This window comes from Lampris incognitus, chromosome 3 (genome assembly GCF_029633865.1).
Source record: "Lampris incognitus isolate fLamInc1 chromosome 3, fLamInc1.hap2, whole genome shotgun sequence".
Lineage (NCBI taxonomy): Eukaryota > Metazoa > Chordata > Actinopteri > Lampriformes > Lampridae > Lampris > Lampris incognitus.
The window spans coordinates 70,395,437-70,422,646 of record NC_079213.1 but is presented as its reverse complement, the minus strand read 5'-3'; the positions used below and the strand labels follow the sequence as shown (position 1 = coordinate 70,422,646).

Sequence of the window (27,210 nt, the reverse complement as noted above, 5' to 3'; positions counted from 1 at the left end):
GCAGACATTTCTAAAAACAGGCGTGCAACAAGTGAAAGGATCTTAATACTTTCTGAAGCCACTGTATATGTATACCAAGGGGAAGGACACAAATCTCTCTTCTCTCTCTCTCCCTCTCTCTCTCTCTCTCTCTCTCTCTCTCTCTCTCTCTTGCTTCCCCTGTCTCTGTCTCTCTCTCTCTATCTACTTTCTCTCTTTGCTTCTGTCTGATTTTTTTCCCCCTAAAGTCAGTGATCACATCACCCTGTGCACAGTTTGTGTGTACAGGTGCTTTTGTGCCATTTAAACAGAGCCCTGTGTATGTGCATGTGTGTGTCGTACTGTGACAAGTCCACAGTTGTCATACGCAAATGACAAGAGGCCTTGCCCACATTTACCACATCCCTTTGCGGAGCCCAGATGAGATGTGACAGGCTGTAATATTGTGGGAGTAGCTTAAAACAGGCGAGAGCTAACAGTCCCTAACACAACGTGTCATCTCAACAACTTACATAAACACAAAAAAAACCCATGTCCACATGCCAGGGGAGGTGGGACAGAAGGAGAAGGAGAGGAAGGTACGTCAGTGTGTGACAGATTTCTTCCTTCCTCCCTTGGTTTTTTTCTTCCCTGCAGTTGCATAATGTTCCAATCGAAACAAAAGCAGAGGAGGAAACAAACAAGTAACAAGCGTCCTCACTGTCTATGTTGCCAAGCAGCTGTTGCCAAGACCTCGGAGACCCACCGGTTTTGTGTGTGTGTGTGTGTGTGTGTGTGTGTGTGTGCGTGTGTGCGTGCGTGCGTGTGCGCATGTGCATGCTTGTGTGCATGTGCACGAGTATGATTTTTCAAACTGAAAACTGGACTTGTGGCATTGTTTACATGTGTGCTCATGCAGCGGGTCCTTGCATGTCTGTGTCTGAGTACAGTGGCGTTTAAACTGGAACGTGTGTAATCCAGTTGGAGAGAGATAGCCATAAATAGTTGCTGTTCTGACCCGTGCCTTTGTCTGGAGGCCTGTAAACAGAGGTTCTTTTGTCTCTGGTGTCTTCTCGATACAGAACTTAATTCATGAATAGAATATTCATGCAATGACCTGTCTTTTCCAAGTCCCTTTTGTTGTTCAGTGCAAAAGCCAAACAGTTACAAAATTTCACTGGATTTTCTTTTGTGGATGTCTAGGGGAAGAGGCACTGTGTGTGTGTGTGTGTGTGTGTGTGTGTGTGTGTGTGTGTGTGTGTGTGTGTGTGTGTGTGTGTGTGTGTGTGTGTGTGTGTGTGTGTGAGAGAGAGAGAGTGTGGGCATGTGTGTATGTTAAATGAAGACTATTGCTAATAAACGCTAAGTGAGGGCGCTTTAATTCCAGTGTGTTGCTAATTTCTTAAAGCAGCACTGGGTATCTTTTTGAATTTTGGTAATGTCTTTTGCGTCAGTCTTTCACATCAGTTGAAAAGACAACTGTGTGGCTTTTTTTCCTCCTGGCATGGTAATAAGTCCATGCATTTGTTCACAAGATGTAGCACAAAAGGCCATCGTGGAAGGAGAGGAGCTATGTTCACAAACGAGGTTAATTAAAATAGCTATTCTTATGTGTGCCGTAAAGCGTTTGTGTCCAGTGGCAGACAAAATGCATAGCGAAGGCTACAGTCAGTAGGGTGCAGATCCCCGCCATGCATATCTCCCCTTCTCCAGTGCTCAGACTTGGCAACAAGCCATCCCTTTTTTCACCTATTGGCAGACGGGTAAACACAGAGGCAGTGCCTGCATATCTCCCCTTCTCTGGTGACTTGGGTGAAAAACCAGCTGAGGGGTTAGCACTCAATTGCAGTGTAAAACAGGTTTTTCAAAGGTTTTGAATCACCACGAGAGGCCCTTGATCATACAGTCATAAATGTGCACAAAATTTATTAGGTTGACAGGCCCAGTAGTATGCAAGATTAGCAGCAGACAGATACACACACACACGGACAGAAAAACGTAGGGTTATGAATATAACCACTGTTCCCTGAAAGAGAAGAATGAGATACAACACATATCATATGAGATATAATGCCCTCTTAAGTCTGACTGAAAACGCTTCTATTCACACCTGAAAGGCAAATGATGCTTAGTGACGCATGGTGGCCTGGTCCCACCCCTAGGCTATAAAGAATTGTCACCAGCAACATCCCTCAGTTCGACACACCACTTTTCACCGAGCTCTCCTGGTGAAGCGGGGCGAATCAGTGTTGTACCTCATTCCTCTCCTTCAGGGAACAGTGGTTATATTCATAATCCTACATTCCCTTTCAGTCGATTCACTTGGTGCAACACATATTGACGTATATTCATGTCCCGCAGAGTTCAAAGTAAAGTAGACCCAGCAAAGAACACAGAGTGAGCCACTGAAGGGGCCACTACATTTAAATGATAAAACCACTAAAGTGTGTGGAGAAGCCCAGCTAGCTAGCTGCTGCATAAATGTCCTTGATAGACAAGCCCTTAAACAAGGCCCAAGATGAAATTGTTCCTCTGGTGGAGGGTGCTCGCAGTCTCCCAGTTAAACTCAAGCCCTCGCCTTTGTAAAGCCTTCACAGGACACAACGTATGCAAACTTCTGTGCTCCTCTGAGGCGAAAGGAGGCAGAGACAGCGGACTTAACTGAAACACCAATGAACTGTATGACATAGACATGACTTAAGCAATATATGCTGTATTTGGGCGTACCATCAGCTTAGTATCCCCTGGTGCAAAAACCAGACATGTTGGATGTGTTGTCAAAGCATGGAGATCCCCTAACCATTTAGCCGACACCAACTCTAAAAGTAAAGCTGTCATATATGAGATAAACTTTGTCAACTGACTCCAAGGGTTCAAAAGGTTGCTCACACAGAGCATCAAGAACTACACAACCGTTTTCTACTGCCGTACACAATTAATAAACCGTATGGCCAGAGGGTGAAAAGACGAAGGTGAAGAGATCTATGCCAGCCCTGCCAAACCAATCCCATATCTGTGCCACCATCCTGGGGTGAAGTCGCCATTCTCTGACCAGAGGTCCTCCTCTGGAGAAGAGGTCCACACCTCGATTGAGGTTACCAAGAACATGTGCTGATATGATCGACAAAAGATGCACACTGCTCCATACCAGCAGAGAGTGAGACAATTGAAGTAGGAAGCGAGAGCAAGTGCCCCTTGGTCTGTTTATGTATGACACCACTGTTGTGTTGTCTGTTTTGATCAGAACATGGTGACCCACCAGAACAGACTAAACGTGCTGTAGAGCTAGAAACACAGCTACAGGCTCCAAGTAATTTATATGGCACTTGCTTTCCACTGGTGACCACTCTCCCTTCATTGTTACTGTTCTGCAAATGGCCTCCCAGCCCTTTAACGAGGCATCCATGGTCACAACTTTGCGGTAAAGGACTCCACCTATAAGGACCCCTTGTAGTAGTAGGCATGGTTCTCGCCAAGATAACAAACTGCCATACACTACTTGGTTACCATTAAACATCGGTTACCATTATACATCCGTCTTTTTCGGATTGATGGAAAAGCCCAAAATCTGCAGATGCAATATCACTCCTGGGCAAACAACAGTGTATTGGGTGCAAACCGAGTGTGCTTGGGAGACATTGTGGGAGAACATGACCAATTTGGGCTTGACCCCTGAAAAGAAAGAGGACGCAGCCTCTTGATTGGCACAAGATGGGGGTTAGTGTCATCTCCAATCCATAACTGCCTCCTTTTGCTGTCCTCCATAGCTAGGAGATAGCCGGTTTCTTCCATCTCACCGCAGTGTCCTTCATCAGGCTATGAGGAGGTCCTTGGCTACAAGAGTTGTGCGGTGCAAATTTCACCAGCTGCTTTGAAGAGGGCATCCTGGGCGCAGCCACTTGGGCCATTTTCTTGAGGGGGAGGTAACAAGGCTTATTGGAATGCGCCGGTTGGTGGCTTTTGTCTAAACTCCCTCCTAGGTAGTGCGCTCTGTAGTGCCTCCGCCTGCAGCTTCCTGCGCTCAAACGTGGCCTGAATGGACTGAAGTGACTGGCCAAACAAAACCTCCATCGAAATGCGCTCATCCAGGTGTGCTGCCTTGTCTCTGTCAGTCATGTCCAAGAGTGTAAACCACAGATGTCATTGTGCTACCATCGTTGTGCTTGCTAAGCTACAGCGACAGTGCCATGCACCTTGACATGCGCACCATGTAGTCGGACGCTGAACTGATTTTATCCAGCAGCGGACACAGGGGGCTGCCTGCAGGTAGTTTTGATCGCAGCTTTACCAGACACATAGCTTGGTAAGTTTGAAGGAGTGTAACAGAACTCAAATCCCTGGCAGTACCAGCCTGCACCCTCTAAACTTTGCCCAGCTGAGTGGAGGAAAACGGCATGGTTTAGAAGGCAGGACCCCTAGACCCACGAGCCCGATGTTTTGGGAGGGTGGGAGGTAGGAAGCCAAGAATGGCTTCATGGGAGGGGGGTTGACCAAGTCTGTCTTATCAACCCCATCCAGGTCCAGGAACTGTGCATATCCAGGCACAGCAGTGCAAGTAGACTGTGGCTTGTCCCAGGTAGATGTCAATTCGGTGAGGAAATTCTGGTTGTGGTCAACGCTGAGGGAAGGAAAACCCCGCAGACCTTGTTTGTTTATGTTTGTTTGTTTGTTTATGCTGGAGGTGGACTGCCCTTCACCACCTCCAGCTTTCTAGCAGCCTGGCGAAACAGTCTGACAAGAGTTATACGTAATGTCCTGGCTAACCTCTGGAGCCCCAGAGGTAGCCTGATTCACCTGCAACTCTTGCTACTCATCTCCAGAAAGGCTGTAGTCTTGCTCCACAATATCCTCCACCTGATAGTCCGAAAGGAGCCCGCCTGCAGTCATGAAATTTGCAGAGCATGCCAGCTCCATATCATCCATTTCCTGCTCCACTCGGTCACTTGAAAAAAGCCTGCATGGCAGCTGACCAGGCCGCCGACCCAGATGTGCAGGCTTTCAGGACGGCTGTCACAGGGCTGCAGTTAGAGGACGTGGCTTTCGACGATGCTGGCACCACGCTCCTGTGTGACGTCTCCACGGGTTGGCCCAAGCCCATCATTCCCACTGGCTGGAGGCGGCATGTTTTCGTCACTGTCCATGGCCTCTCCTACCCTGGCAAAAAGCCATCTCAAAGACTAGTGGCAGCCAAGTTCGTCTGGCACGGGCTCAAAAAAGACGTGAGAGACTGGGCTGACACCTGTGTGGAGTGTCAGCGCTCTATAGTGCACTGCCACACCAGAGCCCCCCTGGCACAGTTCCTGGTGCCTGAAAGGAGGTTCAACCATGTAAACGTGGACCTAGTGGGGCCCCTACCCCTCTCCCACGGTTTTACTTACCTCCTCACCATGGTGGACAGGACCATTCCATCGAGTGGTCCTGTCCACCATGAGCCACTGTCATCGACGACATCCACCGACATAGCACGGGTGTTCATCGGGACCTGGGTTGCGTGGTTCGGCACCCCATCTGACCTCTCCTTGGACAGGGGCTCACACTTTACGTCTGAGCTCTGGAACGTAGTCGCAGAGAGCATTGAAGCTCCACCGCACCACCACATACCACCTGCAGGCCAATGGGTTGTGCAAGCAGTTTCATCGCTGTATGAAGGCTGCTCTTAAGGCCAGCCTCAAGGATAGTAGCTGGGTCGACAGGCTCCCGTGGGTCATGCTGGGCCCCAGGACCACCCCTACCTCCAGTCCTCAGCCACTGAACTGGTTTACGGACAGCTGCTGCGGGTCCCAGGGGATTTTGTCCCCAACACCACAGCTCCCCTTCAGCCTATCAACGGACCACGCAGCTGGATACCGCCAGAGCTTTCACACCGGTCCCCACTTCGCAACACGGCCTCCCACAGTCTCGCAAGTCTGCAGTCGGCAGAATACGTTTTAATCCACCACGACGCCCACCGTGGACCCCTGCAGCCCCCCTACGATGGGCTGTTCTGTGTCCTGGAGACCGGGAACAAGCACTTTGTCGTGGAAGTCGGTAACAAGCCAGAGCACATTTCAGTGGATCGCCTCAAACTGGCTCACCTGGACTTGGACGGACCTGTAGGACTTGCCCAGCCCCCACGGCGGGGGCGCCCTCCTACTCTGCTCCCAACAAGGCCCCTAAGGTTCCTCCACCCCCCGCCCTACCCCCACACCGCCGCAGGGTCCTTAAGGCCCCTCCTGTAGGCACCCCGGCCTCCACACCTGTTCGGTGAAGCCATTGCGGCCGGGCCATCCACCCCCCTCCACGCTGACTTTTTTTTCATTATTGTGAATTCTGGGGGGACGTATGTAGCGGACTATATGGGCACAGTTCACCATAATTGGTTGATGTTCTGGTTCGGTAGACATGGGCCCTTTAAGAAAGGGTTTCTGGGTTGACAGGGTGGAGCTAGGACGAGGATGGTTGGAGTAGCGCCATGGTGCTCGCATTGTGATTTTGTACGGAAGAATAAATGACACATGCGTTTGTGTAGTCAATGAGAATTTGTCCATCTCTACTTTCCTGCAATTTCCACAGGAAACCGTGAACACTCGTGCATGTGTGACTCACATTTATGGCTGACTCAGATCAGGCAGCGAGAAGAATGTGCAATGCTTCCTGTTTTTACTGCGACCTAGAGGAAATTGTTCCTTTTATAACTTTTTTTGGATTATCAAAATTCTTTTAATAACTTTTGATTATGTCACTGCCTGATCCGAGTCAACCATAAATGTGAGTCACACATGCACACGGTTGACTTAGATTGGGCAGCGATGGAAAGCAGCATTAGTCGAGTGAGCTAGAGAATGAATGCAGAGGGAGCGGCGGTAGCGAGAACAAACATTTTTCGAAGGTTATGAATCACTGCAACTACAAGAGGTTGTTCATCATACAGTCATAAAAAAAGGGCTGATAGGTCCAGTAGTTTGCGAGATTAGCTGCAGACACATGCACATGCAATCAAATGCATCACGAGGCATCATTCTCCTGTAGCCAGCACACTGGGGGACTGATATGAATTTAATTATGGTAAAGCAAAGAAGTTACACTGTCCTTGTTTTTTCATTCAGCACCTGTACTACTCAGGTTTGGATGTGCACACAGTGACTTGTGTGTGTTCCCCTTGAAGGAACTGAGATGTGTGTGTGTGTGTGTGTGTGTGTGTGTGTGTGTGTGTGTGTGTGTGTGTGTGTGTGTGTGTGTGTGTGTGTGTGTGTGTGTGTGTGGTGTGTGCGTGCGTGCGTGCGTACGCGCACACTTTCATTTCCTAGGGAGAAGCTGAGAGTGGGAGGGGGCCAGCTGACAGAGCTCAAAGCAGGCCTGGATCGCTGTCTTGATGAAATGAGCCGACGCTCTGCTCGCTGCAACTGGCAGGGACTGGACCAGAATCAAGGAAGTTTAAACCACACCAACCAACCATAAGCCTTGAAAAAGTTGGCCTGTTTTACTTGAAGTCGAAACTGCTAGATACAGAGCTTGCTGTATTGTTTTTCAAATTTTATTTTTATTGTATAAAAGTGTTTCTTTGCATAAAGACATTGTCCTTCTGATTCTTTGTTAAGTGGTTTTGGGGGTTCTTCATTCTTCAGAACAGTAGTGGTTAATTTCTTTATGTCCTTCTGTTTATTGACAGAGGTCTGTTTTGTGTGTTAGGTGTTTCCCACTCTATCTCCATCTCACCGTCAGGGGAACCTCCTTAGTTTCTCATATACAATACCCTCCCTTGTTTTGTATGGCAGGTGACAAAATAAGCTACCTGGGTTTTTCTGCTGTTTCAGGACCTTATAACTATCATATGTTACCAGTATAATGTGGGATAATGTGCTTGCTTAAAACACGAGGCGGTTTTACTGTCACCCAGTAACCTCTGCTCTTCATCAGCTACTCCACTATGACGACGTGTTACTGACATCCAGCCAATAGTGGAGCAAAACAACTTCTTCCCTTATCCTCACCAGTTAGTGAGAGACAAGTGAAACTGAGGTGACCTAACCCAGCTCCTGTCTCCTCATTGCAGTGTGCTGCTCATAAGGTTTGTGATCCTGGTTTACAGGCCAAATAGGCCCTGAAATGCTTTGATGGTCATTTTCTATCTCAGAACATTTTTGTTGTACCTTTTCATGTTTGACCAACATGTTGATTTTTGGGTGTTTTTTCACCGACATATGAATGTGAATTATTTTGATTTATATATAATATATTTTTAATTATTTCTCAAATAATGTATGAAAGAATATTTCCATAAAAGTATATTAAAAAGTTTTTGCAGCAATTCCCCTTCTGCACCACTGGTTTACGCTAATGTCAGGGTCTAGGTATTGAAACGTAGACCCTGAGAGATTTGACACGGGTTTCTGTCCAACCAGGCCACCCCACACAACTTAAAGCGTATAAATTCAAAACCCCACCTCAAAACATTTGCTTTGCTCCTGGTCAGCTCGGCTAGTAAGGCTACCCCGGTGCCCATTCGGCAGGGGGGGCATTTGAATACTTCAATGGGTCGTACGCTCAGCCCTGCACCGTGTGCTCTGCTCCCAACTGGGGATTTTCAAACTGTGCGTGCATGTGTGTACATGTGTGCATGAGGTGACCAGGTGGATTAAGGCCGAGGCGACGCCAGCAAGCAGGCTGAGATTACGCCTGCTGATGCCGATATGCAGGCAGGCTCCGGTGTCTGCATGTCACAGTGCTCCTTGGTTGGGAGGTGGGGGGGGGGCACCTGCGGGACAGGAGGTCAAGACAGCTCACGAGGGCCAGACGCATCCAGAACTCCCTGAACTTCCTCTCTGTCATTAGATTGTCAAAGTAGGTGGCGGTTGAGTGGATTCAGCTCGGGGTGGACATGTTATTTGTTCAGGTGTGATAGATGGACTGAAATAACACTGCGTGTTGTCTTTGTTGGATCATCTCCTAAAAGAAATCTTCTAAGTTGTGTTTTTAAAGTTGGAAGAAATTCATCAAAAAGTTGTGAGCAGGATTCCTAAATTACAGAATCTTTGAGAGACAGCAATACAGACACCAAAAATCTGATCAAAGGATTGGGGGGGTCATTTCAAGGCCCACCCAGAAGTCAATAATCCATCATCTGCCTAGTGTTTGGCTGAGGTTGAGCAGCATTGACTCTTCTTCGATTTTCATTTTCAGGGGACCAAGCCTTAATCATCACTGCTCCCCCTTCTCTCTCCACTGCTGACAGAATCACACTTGTGTTCATTTTGTGCACTAATGCTTATCTCCAAGCAGAGAAAAAAAGACATAAAAAGGTGTCAACTGTGGTTGCCCCCCCCCCTCATTTAGCCCAAAAGATGTATTTCTTTCTTGAGACTGACCATTTCACCAGCCTTTTATTTCTGTCAGCACATTGTGCCCTCTGGCAATGCCCGTGAGGAAAGCAACAAAACCTGTTGGAAAGCGTGTGCAGGATACATGGTTGTCGCATCGGTTGGAAAGGGTGTGTTGTCATTATGCTGAACAAGACATGAACTGACATGGCCAGATCAAAGCAAAAAACTTCAGGCGGATAGGAAGTGTCCCTGCAGTCCAAAGTCCTCATTTAGCCCATGGCCCATATTCCAGCAGCTCTGCCATGATTGACAGATCTGTCGACAGATTACTGGAAGCTACTTTGTGAATGGGTTGAAAGTGGTATAGAGCACGAGACGGGGGTGTGGCAAGTTTCACGGACAGGGAGCACCAGGTCGGACAGATGCACCCAGCGCAGCTCAAAGCTCATACAGTGGAAGATGACTTCCGTCCTCCGCTCCTGATCATGTCTCTGCTAGTGTAGCGTAATCCCTTCCAAAATAGACACTCAGGAGAGCTGGTTAAAAAAAAACAAAAAAAACGTTGGTGTATTGATGTAGCCTCCCCGTGGAAAAAACTGCCAACGGTGGAAGCTTAGGCAGCTGTAACCAGGGCAGGCTGTAATTACCTGCCACAAGGAGCAAAGCAGAGCAGGATGGATGAGCTGGGGCAAGTAAAGATGTCAAATTTAGGGTTGGTAAATTGAGACATACTAAATCCAGTGCAGCGATGCAGATGGTGTCTTAACAAATCAGGGTCGAAGTCATTTTAAGGAAAGCCCCGGAAACAAGTCTTGGGTTACCAAAGCCAGATAACTTAATAAGGCTCAGAGTGGAAAAAAATCTCATGCTTTCCTCTAAATTATATTCCACTCAATGCACCTTTTCATTTCCCCCCACTGCTTAAGAGCTAAAGTTCTCTGCCCGCTTTCTTTCTTTACCAAAACTTGCCATTAGTTACTTGGGGCATCGACTCCAACTTGTAACAGCTATATGAGCTAACAAAGTGATACGTAGGGAATTTGTTGACCTTAAGGCATATCGTTTACATGGATACCAGTATGTTAGTACATGACCAGTGTCTTGACACAAGGTCAAATATTGACACAGTAGTTGCAAAACTGCTGGCTGAATTTCTTTTACCATTCATATGTATGGAGAGGAAAATGGATGGACAGAAGCCAAACTCTGGTTGAAATGGTTTATTAGTTAAGAAATAACTTTTACAAATGTGATACGATGTTCTCATTCCAACTTTCCTCCCAAGAGAATCTAAGCCAATACCGAACATCTTTTAAAACACTCACAAGAAGAAGGGGAAAAAAAAGATTCAGTAAATTGCATCTACACAAGTGTATCAGTAAAGTTGTAACAAAAAGATTTTGTTAGCAGAAGTACATAAGCATGGTAGTTGTGCGTGTGTGTGTCGTGGTGTGCGCACAAAAGTTACTAAAACTGGCACTGGTTAAATTCAATGACTGAGCTGTCGTGTGCATTCGCTACTTCTCTTGGTAAATCAGCAGTGTATAAAAATATAAAAAAGGCCATCGTATAGAATCCGTAAAGCAATCCAGCTTTAGCTTAAAATGACACAAACTACCATGAGGCGTTTCTCCACTCACACTTTGAATAAGGCTTCAAACCACAGATCTTTTAAGTACGTGAGCAAAATGACAGATTGAGGGAAAAAAAAAAGAATTCTGAATCAACTCAAATCAATGCAACTACAATATTTTCCAGTAAGTCACCACTTCATACCCTGCTCTTTCCCAGGTGACTGACAATAACTATCTTTTCTGAAAACATACATCCTTTCAACTGTCAAGAGAAATAAAAGCACTAAATATGTATTAAATGTTGGCATTCGACAAAAATGAGGAAAAAAATATATACAGCACTGAAATAATTGTATGCAATATGCAAAGGCGTAATGTTGCTTTAGGCAACCCAAACCACCCACCTAATACTAGCCAGTCTTCACTGAAGACCCCTTACCCTTGTGAACTCTTAACCATTGACCCACCCCCACTCCCTCCCACATAAATCCGCTCATGAACACACATCACAAAACACGATTACGTCACTAAGCCTGTTAGTTTGGGGGAGAAAAGTGCCCCGTGGTCGAACTCCCCGTCCTCAGGCAAAGGGAGAGGAGAGGGCCTCAGCACAGTCGCTCCACTCATCTGCCTCTGGGTTGTACACCTCCATTGTGTTGAGGAAGTCGTTTCCATCGAAGCCACCCACGGCGCAGATGATGTCGCCCAGTACAGCCACGCCCGCGTTGCTTCGTGCGGATGTCATGCTACTCAGCATCCTCCACTCATTGCGGGCGGGGTCGTACATCTCCACACAGCGTAATGCATGGGAACCATCAAAGCCACCCACCACAAACAACTTGCCTGGAACAACAGCAAGGTAAGTCAGCATCAGTGAAATTGGATTGCAAATTCCTGCCAAACAGGGTTTGCACCAAAACTGAAACACAAAGAAGATTCTACCCATTTATAGTTAGTTTGTGCACCCCAATAAAAACAAACATTGTAGCTATAGTATACACCAGTCACTCCGTCATGGCTGTGGAGCAGAAATTTGGACCTAGGATGGCTCTTACTGAGACTTTCAATTCCGGAGTGATTCCATGTTTGGTTCTACCACCCCCATATCTCCTCTCTAACTGCAGTAGCGATGGAGGTTTACCTGCATAGACGGCTACACCGGCACCCCTGCGGGCGACGTTCATGGGGGCAATCAGGGTCCAGGTGTTGTTCTCAGGGTTGTAGCGTTCCACGGTGTTCAGGCAGTTCCACGACTCCGCCCCTCCGATCACATACATAAAGCCATCCAGTTCACACACAGCCGCCTGATGCCTCCCTGGCAACATAGGGCACACAAGATTAAAGCTTTACAATTCCCCTTCCTACTACAAATGTCACAATTGAAGATAAAAACGATTAAACATCCTCAGAAGTGGGGGGGGGCTGATTTTAGAGTGTTTAGGAAACTACAAGCAAACAAAGGAAAACATTAGGTGTTTGGGATTACAATTAGGGAATGAGATCAGGTCAAAAAAAGTCACAAGAGTGTGTGCAGGGCTATTAATCACGTACTGATGTTGAGGGGTGCACAATTGGTCCAGGTCTTGGTCACGGGGTCAAAAGTATCACAGTTCTTCAGGCCCTTTTGCCCACAGGGGTCCGACCCTCCCACAACAAAGAGTTTGTTGTTCAAGGAGCAGACACCTTGAGGACAGGAGATAAAGGGTCAATTCATAGAGCCAATAACACAAGAATGAATAAGTCTATCAGTTGAGCCCTGGAAAACATGATACTTGCAATCCAAGTATCAGTAAAATGATAAAATCAAGGGTCATGGGATGGTATACAAATGGCATCGGAATAGTCTTGCCATGTTACAGCATAGGTACCAAAAAAAAAAAAGTGAATCTGTCAGTCATTCCACAAATTAGGGGCTGACCTGCATTGCAGCGGTTAGTCCGGAGTTCTGGCACTTGAGTCCACTCATCTGCCTGTGGATTGTAGGTCTCCCCACAGCTCAGCTCGTCTGAATGGCCGTTGGAGCCGCCCATTACATACAGCTGACCCTATGAGGAACAAACACTCCTGTTAGACGTGATGATACATTAGTCAACCGACTGGAGAAGCCTAATTTCTGGGGGCAGAGATAGTACCATGAGCACAGCCATCTGGAAGCGAGCCCTAGGAGTCCGCATAGGAGCGATGAAAGTCCAGCGGTCCTCTTTGGTGTCATAACATTCCACAGTCCTCAGACACTCCTCCCTGTTGTACCCTCCTACAGGACAAACCAAGATTGACAATCAGTGTTCCAGCTGTCCTGTGGATCATTACTGAATTTCCTGTTTTGCTCCAAAGTTTCCTTCTTTCGCTCCCATAAAAATCAAATATAAAGATTTTTCATGACACGTGTAAACACTCAGCCTCCATTTTCTGTTAGCCAAACTTAATGATGTAGAGCACTGCTACAGAGCTTAGGCCTTAAAACCATCACGGTTGTGCCAGTTACACACACACACTGCTTCTGACGTTGCAGGACTGTCCCAGGTTTTCCAAAGTAAAAGAAAAAAAATTTTCTTGAAATTCTCTACCCAGCTACATTGTATCCATGTGTGTATAATGCCACACTAACTATGCCAAATTTAAACTCTTGTGTGGTACAGAGCCTACCTGCAGCGATGAGTTTGCTGTTCAGGGCTGCGGTGCCCAGACCTGAGCGAGCGTAATGCATGGGTGACAGCGGCTGCTCCTCTAGCTCCTCGGGCTGGGCCTCGAAGCTGAGGCTCTTCATTAGGCAGGGGGTGGCAGAGGGAGAGGTCTGGGGGCTACTGCGACCATGCAGGAAGATCACACACAGCACGCCGTCCAGCACAGCCAGACACAGGTAGGTGTTGTCTGAAGGGATAAGATGTTAGTTGCGTGAAATGACATATTGATTGAAATTGGTCATATTGCTACAAGCATCTTTATCTTGATACAGACAAGGACATTTGATTGAAGTTAAATTGATGACATGCGATTTAAAACAAAGCCACTTGGAATCTTTGAATGGAATGGAAACAGATCAGTCTGTATTCTCCAAGCATCATCCAAAGTTCCGCACACAAGCACATTCATAAAAAGGAACAAAACTTACTGGTGGTCTTCTCAGAAGCAATGTACTTCCACTCTCTCCTGGCAGTCTGTTTGGGGGTGTTTGATGCTTGGTTGGAAGGTGACAGACTTCCTGAAGAGCTGCAGCTCATTTGTCTCTGGGTGCTCTCCCGAGGGGGGTTTTTCTGCAAGAGCACAGTGCAGCTACAGACACCAAGCCAGCAGCACCACAAGTCCACCAGAGGCCAAAATGCCCATAAACCTCCCTTCCATTAATAAGACTTGCTCATAGGAAGCTTTGAAGGAACAGAGCTACTTCCAGCTTGCCCCGGTTCTGAGGCCTAACATACCCATCTAAAGCCAAAAAATAAGCAGAGCAAAAACCCTGTTTAAAGAACAATCTAAAAGCACATTGTTTGATCACAACCAAATCAGGGACAAAAGCTGAGTTGGCCACTCTTCATCTAATTAAGGTTGGTACTACAAAAAAAAAAAGAAGAAGCTCACAATGTGGTTTGATTATAAGCTTTACAGTATTGTAATGCAGAGCAATTTATGCAAGCTTTTCATTTCATTTCTTTGCCAATCCCCTGACTTATGTGATGTCTTGTTGCTAGACAATTTGCAGTACTAAATGCATTCTATCTAGCTATAGCCAGGCACAGACTGGACGTCGAAGCTGCACACTGCCGAGCAAATACTAGTAGACGCTACGTCTCTTTGAGGCAAGGCACAAGCTGCTGTGTACCTGCACAAACTGTAGGTGGTCCTCCTCGCCACTAAACACCTCAGTGTGCCCCTCAATCACCAGCCCTCCATCCACCAGCTTGTGGTCGGCTGAGTAGTACAGCGTTTGCACCTGCAAGACACACAGTGTCAGCAATACATCCACGTGGCTGTCTCCATGGCAACACGGTAGCAGCCTCGATGACAAGGAAAGAGGGAGGAGGACAGCGTTAGAGGGAGGGGGGTTGAGGGGGGAGAAGGCCCCAGGTCTTCTGTCGCTTGAATGGAGCACTTCAGTTAAGAAAAAGTAAGACTGCTGCATGGGAGAAGGTTAAATGTTGGGGTTCAAGATGCTGCCTGCCGAGTCGCTCTGTACTGAGGCACTCCCGTCCTTTTGTGTCTGAGGGGAAAAAAGGAAGGGGGCTGGTGAAGACCTAGGGGCAGCATCTGGAAATATCTTCAGGGCTGAGGCATGAAAGCGAGGGGCAGCTTAAGACCCTCCTTTCACCACTGCTGCTTGGAAACCACTCCTTTAAGCTGAGATAGTTGGTCATTATGATGCCAGTCAGAGGGGAAAAAAGGCAGCCTTCAAATCCAGATGAAGAGCAACAATAGCACTTTGGCTACACAACTATAAGGCAAGTGCCTGCATATTGTCCACCAATCAGACATTACAAGATTAGGCTGAAAAAATAAAGATTAAAAAATAACCACCAACTAGAGTAGTACCACAGGAAATTATAAATTCATGGTATTTGTAATATGTACATATAAAATTTTATATAAACAACCTTAAAATAGAGAACTGAAAAATATTGAGCTACTGCAAAAATTTACTTTTAAAACGATGAGGGAAAAAAGGTTTGGGAATGGTAACAATTTGTTGTCCGTTTAGTTGAAGGGTCTATGGATCTTTTTGGAAAAAGTTTTCAGCTGAATGCACAAGATTAGGTTGCTGCTGATGGGTTATGGCCAGGTCTACATCTATGTGTTTGCAAGGAGGGGGGCACTGATGTAGACATTAAAAAAAAAAAGAAAAAAAAAGTAGATGTGTGCTTTTATATCTATGTGAATGGGACGCCTGTTGTGTCTGTGTGTGGACAGATGGGAGCACACTGTTGCCTGGCTGCAGAGAGGGGGGGCTGCTATGAGGCAGCAGTAGTTCTCTCCTCCCTCTTTTCTCTCTGACTCATTACCCTGGTGGCTCTGTCCTGGCTCCTCGTGGCGGTCTCCTCCTGCTGCTAATAAACCTAGAGGAGAAATAAATCAATGGGGAGGAGTGCCTGTTAGTAATGGAGTGACACAAACATACACCTGCTCAGAAAAAAATAAATAAAATGGACGCAACAGTAAGATAGCCGAGAGAAGGGACAGACCTCTAAGAACCTGCCTTGTGTGTGTTTGAGGAGAGGAGGGCGCCGTAACACTGGAAGGGGGGGTTATGTGTGAACCAACCACGTACCCAAAAAGAGAACAGGAAAAACACAAGAGCAAACAGCAGCTCTTTTTTTTCTGCTCACCTCTAATCTGTAGTATGGTTCAGGGGTACAGAGTCTTACTGCAAAAACCTCAACAAACCAGAAAAAAAGAACAATTCTGACATAGCACCATGGCAATGGCACGCCATTTTTAGTTCAGCCCCCTTAATGACCTCTTAAAATCAAAGACAGGAAAGAGAGGGATTGGGTGGGGGGCATGGGGAAGGGCAAGTATTGAGATTCCAGACCCTTGTACTGACCTCCTCCATAAGTCGTTCCAGTCGGTCTCCGTTCTCCCACAGGCTGCGCTGTACCCAGTTGAGTACCTTGGAGTAGAGCTTCCCATTGCTGGGCAGGGTCAAGTTGTCTTCTAGCATTACTTCTAACTGGAAATGTAAGGAATGGGTAAAACAGGAGTTAGGCTCACTGCAGTAGAAATAAGAAAATTGGCTTATTACATGGGCAAGTACTCAGTGATACAGTTCAACCAGAAAACCTGATATTACGGTCTTAATCTTTCGGAGCACCCACACAATACACATAACTGATTTTGATTTATCTTTTAACGGAGTCTACTGTCTGATTGAACTTGAAAAGATTTAAATAAAAGACAAAAACAAAAAGATTTCAATAAGCTGGAAGGAAAACACACTGACATGGTGAATGGCTCAATGGGGGAAAAAAATTAAGTTATTTGTGGAGTAATTTGAATTATGCAAACCAATTTGGCTTTTAAGTCTGAAGAAATATCTTCATTTCTACTCTATCTTGCTACAAATGGCCATGGGGAGAAGCTAGTGATATGTTTACAACTCAAAGCTGCCAGTGGTCAATATGTTTTAAACAAAGATCAATACAGTAATCAGTTAACATCTCTGGGGGAAGCTTCATGCCAGGATTATAATATTTTACTAAGGCTTTTAAACCCAACTAATCTATGACTCCAAATACATTTTCAGCAGGATTTGCTGTGGGAGAGTCTAAGTGGAGGAATAGGTGCTTAAGTGTTGCTAATTTGAAAGTCTAGTTTAAGTCATAAATCTATAAATCCATAGCTTAGTATGTGTTGCCCAACTAAGAACTTATAAGCAACCGGGCTTTACAGCAGCAGGAAGAGGAAAAAAAACAGTCAGAGGAATTTGAATAGATATCTTATGGCTAGAAAAATCAGAATCTTCCATCTATTTAAGTTAAATAACTAGTTCTGCAACACCTTTTAATGTCACCACAGATAATTCTCCACAGGGCTGTCTTTCGTGGGGTGGGGGTGGGGACTCCCTGGGCCAGGCTAAAGTGTGCGATTCCCACTGGGGCAAAAGTGTGAGCAGCATACTTCAGAGGGCTCACCTTGAGGCGGGGGAGTTTAAGGAAGTCATCCTGCTCTGACACATCCAGCAGGTGATCTTGGATAAAAGCATCCACTTTGGCCAACACACGGCCGTCTCCCATGGAGCTGGCAAAGTTACGGAAGGAAATGGCATTCTGGGAATCCATCTTAGATAGCAGGTAGTCCCCACAAATCTGGGTATTGAGAAGAAGATTGATTAGAAGTACACAATAGCGTGCTGCCTTGTCAACTTTTTGCTTGACTCAACATAAAGCTTTAACACTAGAATGACCGGGATTTCACTCCTACCCAAAACGACCATGGACGGTCAAAATGACCGCCAGTTTTTAAACTCTATATTCTGTCAAGCTAAATACCCAGTTGAGATATTAATGCATTGCATAAGTTAATATGTCTGTTCAGAAACGACTGACACCAAGATTAACATTTTAACAACTGTAATACCATTTTTAAACAATTTAAACTTCAGAGAGACATGGTCAAACTTGAATAAAAAAATGGAAAAAGTGAAAATATTACCTGAAAAACAAAACGGAAAACACATATTGCTAATCTCACAAACGTAACAAGGCCTATAAAACATGAATTGTAAAAAAGAACTGAAAATAAATACCGAAACAGTCCCAAACAACGACCGGAACTTAAAAACTACTAGAACAACTGTGAGCGGTCATTTTGACTGCCATGGTATTTAAACTCTATATTCTGTCAACATAAATACCCAATTGAGATATTAACACATTAACTAACACATTACATATGTTAGTATGTCTGTTAAGAAACTAACTGACACCCAAATTAACATTTTAACAACTTTTAATACTATTTTTCAAACAATTTAAAATGGCTGTTGTCCAACGCCTGTAAATACTGCAACACGTCGGTGGTAGTCATGGTGCATCTGTAATGGCGTCTGTAACCAGACATGTTGGCAATAACCAAAAATCAAATTTAGACTATTTCGCCGCACTGGAGAACGCTGGTTTTTTTTCTACGACAGAGCAATGAACTTCGCAAAGGAAATGATGCGACCAAAACAAGTTATAAATAGTGACATGACACGCACGATCACACACAAATTACGAGCGGTCACTTTGACCCCTCATAGTCGTTTTAGGTATATCTTTTTTTGTGCAACTGATCTAAAACTAATTTTAAATGCAAATATATGCAATTTTAGGAGAATTCAGGGAGTGATAAGTCTGTCTTCTTCTTTTTCCCACAAAGTTATTAAACTTTGAAATCCAAAAGGTTCTTAATGACCGTCTTGGCTGTTCTAGTGTTAAAAAATTTCCATAAGTAACATGAAACTATTAAGTGCTTTAGGGCAACAGCACCCAGCAGTGTCACTGGTGCCTCCAACATCATATAAAAGGTATTTTCTTTTGAAGATGCTTTGCCTTTAAAAGGATAGTAACAGTACCGCAGCTAAGTAAAATAGTTAAGGGCATTAGATTTTTTACCTGCTTGACTCGTTCCATCTTGAACCTTTTTGCTGCAGAGTAAACCTCCTTAACCAGCTCCTTATCTGCCTTTAGCCTGAGGAACAGACAGAAGACAAACAGACATTAAAATGCACAAAGAAAAAACTGGAGGTTTGGGGCTGTAAACCCCAAGGGTAAAGGTAGAAAGTTATCTTTATTAACGAAGTATATTAACAAAAGCAGATTCTCTGCTCGTCATCTGCCATTTAACATTTTCTATTTTATTACAATTTTTTTTTTTTAAATCGACACACAATTTCAGGAAGGCAAATGGAGACTCGGTGTCAGTTTCTAACAATGTGCCTTAATTTTGTCATTTTAAGAAATACCCTTTTTAATGCCAGTGAAGCACCTTTAAATCAATACCAGCTTGAAATTTAAAAACACAATGTCCCATTGCAGGTTATCCCAAAGAAGTTGCAGCTCATTCTCCTAAGTGATCATGTAATGTCAGGAAACTACGATTGAAGGTCAGGGGCTAAAAAGTTACAAGTCAAGAGGGAGGCAACGCTACTAACTGGGCAGTGTAGGCGTAGTTGAGCAGGATCTCCACAGCCTCTGGGTCCAGGTCCTCAAAGGTGACATGAGAAATTCCATGGGGCTCAATGTCACTGTTAAAGATCTCAAACAGGTAAGGGCTACAGCAAGCCAGTACAGCACGGTGAGCCATCAACTCATGACCACACACCTGAATAACAGAGGAGAAACAGAAGAGGTTTCCTAATTTGTATTCCTGACCTTTGACATCTTTATAAAGGGGACAAAACACCCGCTCAATAACAACCCTTAATGCCTGTTCATGGTTGGTTAGATAACCAGTCCTTTAAGAGGTTCATACTAGTTGCAGGGACAGGTTGTCAACATGAGTGTTACAGCAATGGCATGTCTAAAGACACTCATTTTTGGTATGTGAGCTGGTAGATAATGACAGAACATCAAAGTCTGAGGGTTTAGTATGATGGGGCGCCAAACCAGATGAATCTTTAATGAGGTCTGTGGGGAATCAGTGTTGACTGAGCCATACCTGCAGTCTAACATCACAGAACTGTCCGCTCTTTCTCAGGGCATTCATCTTGGCCACAGTGGAATCAAGGAAACTCTCATCTTCAAAGATCAAATAGCCGTTTGGAATCATCTCTGTTGAATTTGGATACAAAGCCTGAAGACAAGAGGACACGTTAATAGCTAGTCAATACGATCCCACATGCTAGTCTTTGACATGCATGTGGGACTGCATGTCCCACATGCATGCTATTGCTCTGGTTTTATTAATGCATGACCACAATGAGGATTAAGATTAGGTGCCTGTAACATGTGCATTGTATACAAGTGTGTAATCTGTTCCATGCATTGGTGATGGCCTTACCTAATAGATAATGACGTAAATCCAGGGAAGTGCTAGTGCAGAGCAGAGAAGACGAAACTAAGGGAGGGCAACAAGCAAAGTAGACGGATACCACAGGGGAACCTGAGTCTTCTTTACCAGGGCAGAGAGACGGGGAAGTTGTCAGAAGCAATGCCAGTTGACTTGACGGGCGTGAGCAGAGGGGAGAGGGGGGAGCAGCCGCACAGACACAAACTATCAGGCTTGAAGCGACTGTAATCAAGTCCTTGGGAACCCGTTGGCTATAGAGTTGTACTTTTTCTGTGTTGTTCATGCATTATAACCTAGAGAGAGAAAAAGAGAAACAAATGAGTTTTTGTAATTTCAGTTGGATCCAAACAAAATGGAGATCCCAACTTGAAATTAATGCCGCTTGTTCTTGGCTCTGGCTGCTCCAGCACAAGTCAGATAAACGTGTTTAAATTAAAGACATCCCAGCTTGAAACATGGCAGCTTAACTCACTACCCCTCCGCCTGCTTCTTTTATATCCTTTTTACCATGCAGTAAAGATCAGAAACAAGCCTAGCCAGTTGCCATACTACACAAACTAAAACACAACCTAGGAGAAACTAATTTTAAAAGTATGAAGAATTAAGCACTTTATTCTATGATCCTCAACACATACATTTTGCTAGTTCTGTAGCTAAACCCAGGCCTTTTAATTCCCTCCCCCCACATGCATTGCCATTTAGCCCTTCCAAGTTTCCACACCTGCTGCCACGTGTAACATGGCCAGGCCGTCTAATCCGGTTCAAGCTCCTAGTTCCACCTCCTCCGTTCTCCCTTAGGCCAAGCCCCTTATTCACATAGGAAACACCCCTTTAGGGTGGCCCCACCCTAAAGATATCTAATTTTTGTATATTCTTTCAAGAAAATGTAAACTATCACAATGTTGTAACAGTAAATTGCTAAGATTTTTGGCCACTCAACTGCATAAAAATGATATTGTTGATATATAGTTCAGCATGTAAAAATTCCCTTTCTGCTTTAATTATGCATTTTCAAAAAACCCACCCGAAAATATTCCTCCATTTCAACATGGTCTAGCTGTTCTAATACTTAATTGAGACTAACTGGCCACAAAAGAAACAACTTCCAAATTCCCCATCCAAACAGACTCATGACTGTCTGTACTAATGATAATTTTTTGCCTGCTAAAAATAAATTGGTCAGCAAAGAAAAAGCAAAAGAACAAGAGGGGTCACAGTCATTTGCAGTCTGGGGCTTATTACATAAAAGTCCCACTGCAATTACTGATCACTCTCTCAGAGCACAGACAAGAAACCACAGCAGCTATCCTATAAATTCTGAAATTATTTTGACACACCACACGGGAAGTCTTTTCTGGGACACACAACTTTACGGTTGTGCGTGCGAGTGTGCATGCACAACTTACTTGAAATTCCAGCTTGTTACAAAATAGCTGATTTATTGCACATGCAATGTACTTGTCAGAGCAGCTGCTTTCACTGGCACAGGAAAAATGCCAATGTATGCAAGTGTATATTCTCACACCGGTGCTCATTGATGACAAGGCCTGCAGGTCCTGTTGCCATCTTCTGTTCACTCTTGAAGCAACATGTTAATTTCAAAGGACAGCAAACTATTTATTTGAAACAGTCAAGAACAGGAAATGAAAAGGAAACCTACATCATTAAAATTTCTTTTTGTGGTCCAATATGTAACCAAATGGAAATGATTGTGCAGCCAAACGTATCCTAAAAATCAAAGACTCCTACCAAGGCACTGAATACGTTAATTCAGGGAGACGTAAAATAAATGGTGTGACAAACCTGCTGAGGAAGTAGACAATATGACCCTAGTAATAAGAGATTATATCTGGGCTCTTAGAATTTCAGTCTAAAAAAACACACTAGTTCTTTTGTGGGGACCAAAGACTAAAGTGCAGCAATTTCTGAGTCCCAATTCACAGTTTAAAAGATAGTGCTCTTTGTGCCAAGATGAGGAGTAGGTATAACCCCCAAACTTTGGGAAATGACAACAGAGACCACTTACAAACTGGCCAACATTGGGCTGATCCCAGTACCTAATCATCTAACAAGTGACTTTCTGAAGCAAGTGGACTGGTGGATGGATCTTCCGTTTTACAACGTGGCTGGTGAAGTCATGAATGATTAATAAAGAATATCTATGGCAGCTTAATCTCATGCCATTCCAGGGCCAGTTGAAGCATGCATAGGCCATAGGTAGTGTCCAGACCAAGAAGCCATAATAGCCAGAAAATACAGGAGCAAATGAACAGGCTGCTCAATGGAAATAATGACCAGAGTCTTTCCACAGTCTGACAGCTTGAAGGAAAGGCTAACAAAGACATTGTTAAAAACTCAAAACCATGTGCAGGAAACTTTTACACTACTATTCTCTTTTTCATTCTGCATCGGGCCCCTCTGCTGTTCAAAACTGCCAATTAAAAGTCTCTTGGCATGAACACTTTGCATTAAAGCAATAGTAATTTAGATTATAATTTCAGAGAATTTGCTATGCCTTTTTAGCAAAAAATCCAACAAAAGGAGCAGCATTTGTGTAAAAGTGACAGCCAACTCGTTTGACTGGTATACCAGAAGTCAGTACCAACACCCAACCTATAGAAAGTGTGGCGAGTCACACATGCCATTTACTCAGTCTATGCTGAGTTCTCCTTGCAGTAAAAGCACCTGTAGACGTTACACAAGCCAACATTGTGACAGAACTTGTGAGGAAATTGCAACCAGTCATTACTTCTTGGTGGAAAATTACCATGCACATTCTAGAACACTGTTTATAACAGTGAGGAGGTTTTCAGATAAAACTTCTTGGTGGAAAATTACTGTACACATTCTAGAACACCGTTTATAACAATGAGGAGGTTTTCAGATAAAACTTACACCCAAGGAAAATTACAGCATGGCCACCCTTTTTTTTTTACCATTCACTACATACAAGAATTGCATAACACCATAAAATGAGCAAAATGTACAAAAAAGGGTGAAGGGTACAGCTGTCTAGATGAGAAAGAAGAAATCGAACCATGAAAAATTCATTGCTTTCACCGTGGAAAGGAACAGCACACCACATGACTACAGCTTAAAGCAAGCTATGTGTTTTTTCACAATGGGGCGTGTCCCCTGCCTAAAAGTCCACTAAATGTGAATGCAGGAGGGCTCTTTTTAACTCCTGTGCAGTAGTGACTAGCCATACAAATGCAAAAATTGTGGACTAGCCAATTTACCACTCAAAGAAGCATGTCAGACAGCACCAGAAATGTTTCATGGAGTACTATAAAGGCATGCTGGTACATGCTCGAGAATAAAGAGTCTTATTGTATGAAACTGTACAACATGTACAGTCAGAGCTGGCATGGGAGGCCACTACCCACACAGAGTGGATGTGGTGGAAACTGACCCACTTTTGCTGTGTTATGTAACATCTGGCGAGAGGCTTCTTGTGAGTGCTATGCTGAATCCAAACTCTTTCTCTAGATTGGGTCTATCACTCCACCTCATCCCATTCCTCATGCCACACTTGTTTCTCCACAATCTACTTCCATGCAAAAAACCACTGCCCCTCTTTCTTGTCTACACATTATGTAATCTCTTCAGTGTCTAGCTCTAATAAAAATAAACCTCCTTTTGCAGAGTCCAATAGAATTATTGGATGTCAAACTAGCAGTGAAAGACAAAACAATTAAGTTAGACCACATAAAACCCCCAACTCCAGAGATGGGAACTAAAAATGAAGACTAGAGAATTCCTGTTTGTGGCTACAGTCTATAAAAAGCAGAAACAAAAAAACTGAATCCATTAACCAACACACTGATTTTGAACTGCAGCACAGAATTAGACAATGGGAAGGAAAACAGCTGCATTACGAATACTCTGTTAATAATAAGTGTGTCAACAGCAAGTGGGCCCACCCTGCTACTAAGCCTACTATGGATATTTGTTAAGCACTTAATCACAAACGTGGTCAGGGGAACCATACTGGAACAGTGATGCAATGTCTACATGTGAAAGCCAGGCAGATAGAGACAGGATGAACTATTTTGACATAAACTGGGCAATACAGAGTGGGAAGGGGCAAAAACAAAAGAGAAAGAACAAGAGTGTTCATGTCTCTCTCTCACCCCCCCACCCCCGTTTCCATTTGACTGGTCAAGCACAAAGCTGCAGGATGTACACTGAACAACCAGAGCTGGGTGGATGCCCCATTGATGGAAAGAAGGATTGCCATGTCAAGCACAATTCCAATATCTTCTGTTTCAAAGCAGGACAATCTAAGCACATTTGTTTAGTGGGGATGTCATTAAGACACAATAAGTAGCTGGAGTAGACATAAGAACGAATCAGTTTTGCCCCGGGATGGCTGGCTGAAAAGTGTTGTGTGTGTGGGGGGGGGGCTCTAAATCAAAGCAACTCCAGGTCAAATCACTTCTTTAGCAATGGAATTACACTGCAACAAAATTTCCAAGGAGCCGTCTGTGATGAACCAATTATTTACGAGAATAATTAAGGGTAGGGATTGTGATCACGGGAAGGCAAATATTACATTGCACCGACAGATCAGATAAATGAGGAGCCCAGAAGCCTATACCCCGATGTGAAATTCAGAAACCAGTATATTATAGGAAAAAGTGTGTTTGGCAGCCTAGGAATAGCCTCCGTAAAGGCTGCTAGCAAAGAACCAATTCCGCATCTTTTAACATGTCACACATTTCCGGACTCTGACTTGGTATCGGCCAACCAGACAACTAATGAGAACTAAATCCAACAATGAATTCAACTTTCACACAGCAGATGTTCTCGTCACAGCAAGGGTTCGGATTTTATTTAAAAGCTGCGGGGTTTGAGCAACGAATCTGGCACAAAACGACAATAAGGAAAGGAAAGGGACAGCATGTTCCCATGCCAGGGTGCCAACCTAGAGTAGACACGTTTGGAGATTGCTCCCCCCACCAATCTATGATCCACCTCTTTGCATCGCATGTCATCAGGTCCTCGCCTGGTCTAGTAGTGTAGAACACCGTTGGCATTCTCGATGGATGCGTGCCAGCAAATCTAAAATCCCCAAGCACAGTGCATCCCGCCGCCAAAAACTAGGTCAGTAATGGGAGCCAAAAAGAAGAAAAAAAACCCTGATTAACACGACTTAACATGGATCATACTTAAGCACAGACAAGGGAACTTGCTTAACTGCTAGGCTGTTTTTAAGCCGCATCGACAATGGCCACATAGCGGCCAGTAGTCCCTGCCTGGAGGCGCCGCCGCCGGGTGTAAAACTAGCGCGGGTTTTAACAGGCTAGCTTTCCTGACCGAATGCTAACGTTATCCCGACCCGCTCGCCATGAACACCTACGGCGTTCGTCGCCGTCAATCGGTACTAAATACAACCCACTATTCGACCTTTCCCTTTATTAAATTGACGACGCCGCTGTTTAAAAACACTGATTTTTTTTTTACCACCCCCTTTAGTTATAAAGACGTCCTTGTGCGCAGCTAGCCACGTTTGATGGTGACATTGCGCGGTACCCCGCGGTGGGCAACGGCGTTCAGCATCCGTCCCTTCCTTCTGGACCACGGCATCCGTACCGGTCCGCTCAATGGCGATGCAAATAAAAATAACTACACATTTCTAAACAACCATAATCGCAACCGCTGTCGACCGCATAACCATTACGCCGCGACGGCTCTGCAAGGTTAACAAAGCCAACAGTCACCCCCCCCCCACACACACACACACACACATCGCTCACAAAGGAGATTCGTGCTTACCCGAGGCGTTTGATAGCAGACGATATTAGACATATTTATAGTGAATTCACAGCTGGTTGGTTTGGGTTACGGCGAAAATGCGTACGCGGCTGCAGGCACAGGATGTCGCACGAACAGAACCTCCTTCCTGCCTTTTCGGAAAATCGTCTGCTCCCTGTCTGGTCGCAGCTGGCGTTAACTGACCGGTGGGGAGCCGGAAGGCGCGCTTCTCAGCTTAAGTGGAAGGGCGGCATACCGGCAGTGACGTCAACATGAGTGGGAGGAGGGAGAGAGAGGTGTTGCATTTTTTTCTAGATGTTATATATATATATATACATATAACATACTTATTTTATTTCATTTAAGACGGTATTTTCTTGCTCTCGTAATTGTACAAACAATGCCAAGGTAAATTCCTAGTGCATGTAATGCACATGGCAATACATTTCTGATTCTGATTCCTCTGAGAGATGTCAACTCCTTTTTCTTATAATAACAGCTTTATTCAGTCCCAATTGCGATAAACTTAAAACGCTTCTGGCATGTGTCAAAGTGTTATTTTCACCTCCTCCACATGCGGAGCACGAGAGCACGTCTGAAAGAGCATGGACAAATCCTTCAACGCCCGTCTCCTTCTAAAGAGGGAAAATCTAAGCTGAGCTAGAATGCTCTACTAGGCAAACGTCATCAAAGATGGAGATAGGCCCATTCAGCTTGACTGGTAAAGCTTAACACTATCTCCGTACGTCAGTAATTAGATTAATGGATAAGGATTACTAGAAATCATGAATGATGGATGTCAGCCATCTCACAGACCTTTGTAGATGCTTGTGTGTGAAACTATACTCGCAGTGTTAATTTAGTGACACCAGTACAATAGCAATTGAGTTACAGCAACAAGCACACTGTCCATTGTGTCAGGAACCATAGCAAAAGCAACCAAGGCTGCAGGGTTGTCAATACAGAGATCAGGCTGAACAAATATAGGGTAATCTGTTAATAAAAGCCCATTGGTCCATTTATGAACTGTTGTCGTCGCCAGTTTAGGAGGGTGCATTTCTGACAGAATAAACATAGTTGTTTATTCATGCTATTGTCATAACTGCGAAGGGCAGCTTTCTAAGCATCCAGACGCTTAAGTT

At 44.7% G+C, this 27,210-nt stretch overlaps 2 protein-coding genes across 2 annotated transcripts in view; one reads left to right on the top strand and one right to left on the bottom strand.

Annotated features, from left to right (window-relative positions):
* swt1 (SWT1 RNA endoribonuclease homolog) overlaps positions 1–8,125 on the top strand; it is a 90,970-nt gene extending 82,845 nt beyond the window's left edge. Inside the window, exon 17 of the mRNA XM_056276324.1 lies at positions 7,245–8,125. Within this exon, the coding sequence (XP_056132299.1) occupies positions 7,245–7,395 (151 nt within the window). The 3' untranslated portion in view covers positions 7,396–8,125. The remainder of the gene's footprint in view (positions 1–7,244) is intronic.
* Positions 8,126–10,462: 2,337 nt separating this feature from the next.
* ivns1abpa (influenza virus NS1A binding protein a) lies at positions 10,463–26,270 on the bottom strand. The gene is made up of 15 exons (XM_056275918.1): positions 26,090–26,270; positions 20,303–20,604; positions 19,961–20,095; positions 19,455–19,624; positions 18,916–18,991; positions 17,452–17,625; positions 16,365–16,490; positions 14,649–14,759; positions 13,944–14,085; positions 13,478–13,702; positions 12,964–13,085; positions 12,750–12,876; positions 12,383–12,514; positions 11,973–12,146; positions 10,463–11,674 (listed from the first exon to the last, which is right to left on the bottom strand). The coding sequence occupies exons 3-15, from the start codon at positions 20,069–20,071 to the stop codon at positions 11,412–11,414; spliced, it is 1,953 nt and encodes a 650-aa protein (XP_056131893.1). The 5' UTR covers positions 20,072–20,095; positions 20,303–20,604; positions 26,090–26,270; the 3' UTR covers positions 10,463–11,411.
* Between the last annotated feature and the right edge of the window lie 940 nt (positions 26,271–27,210).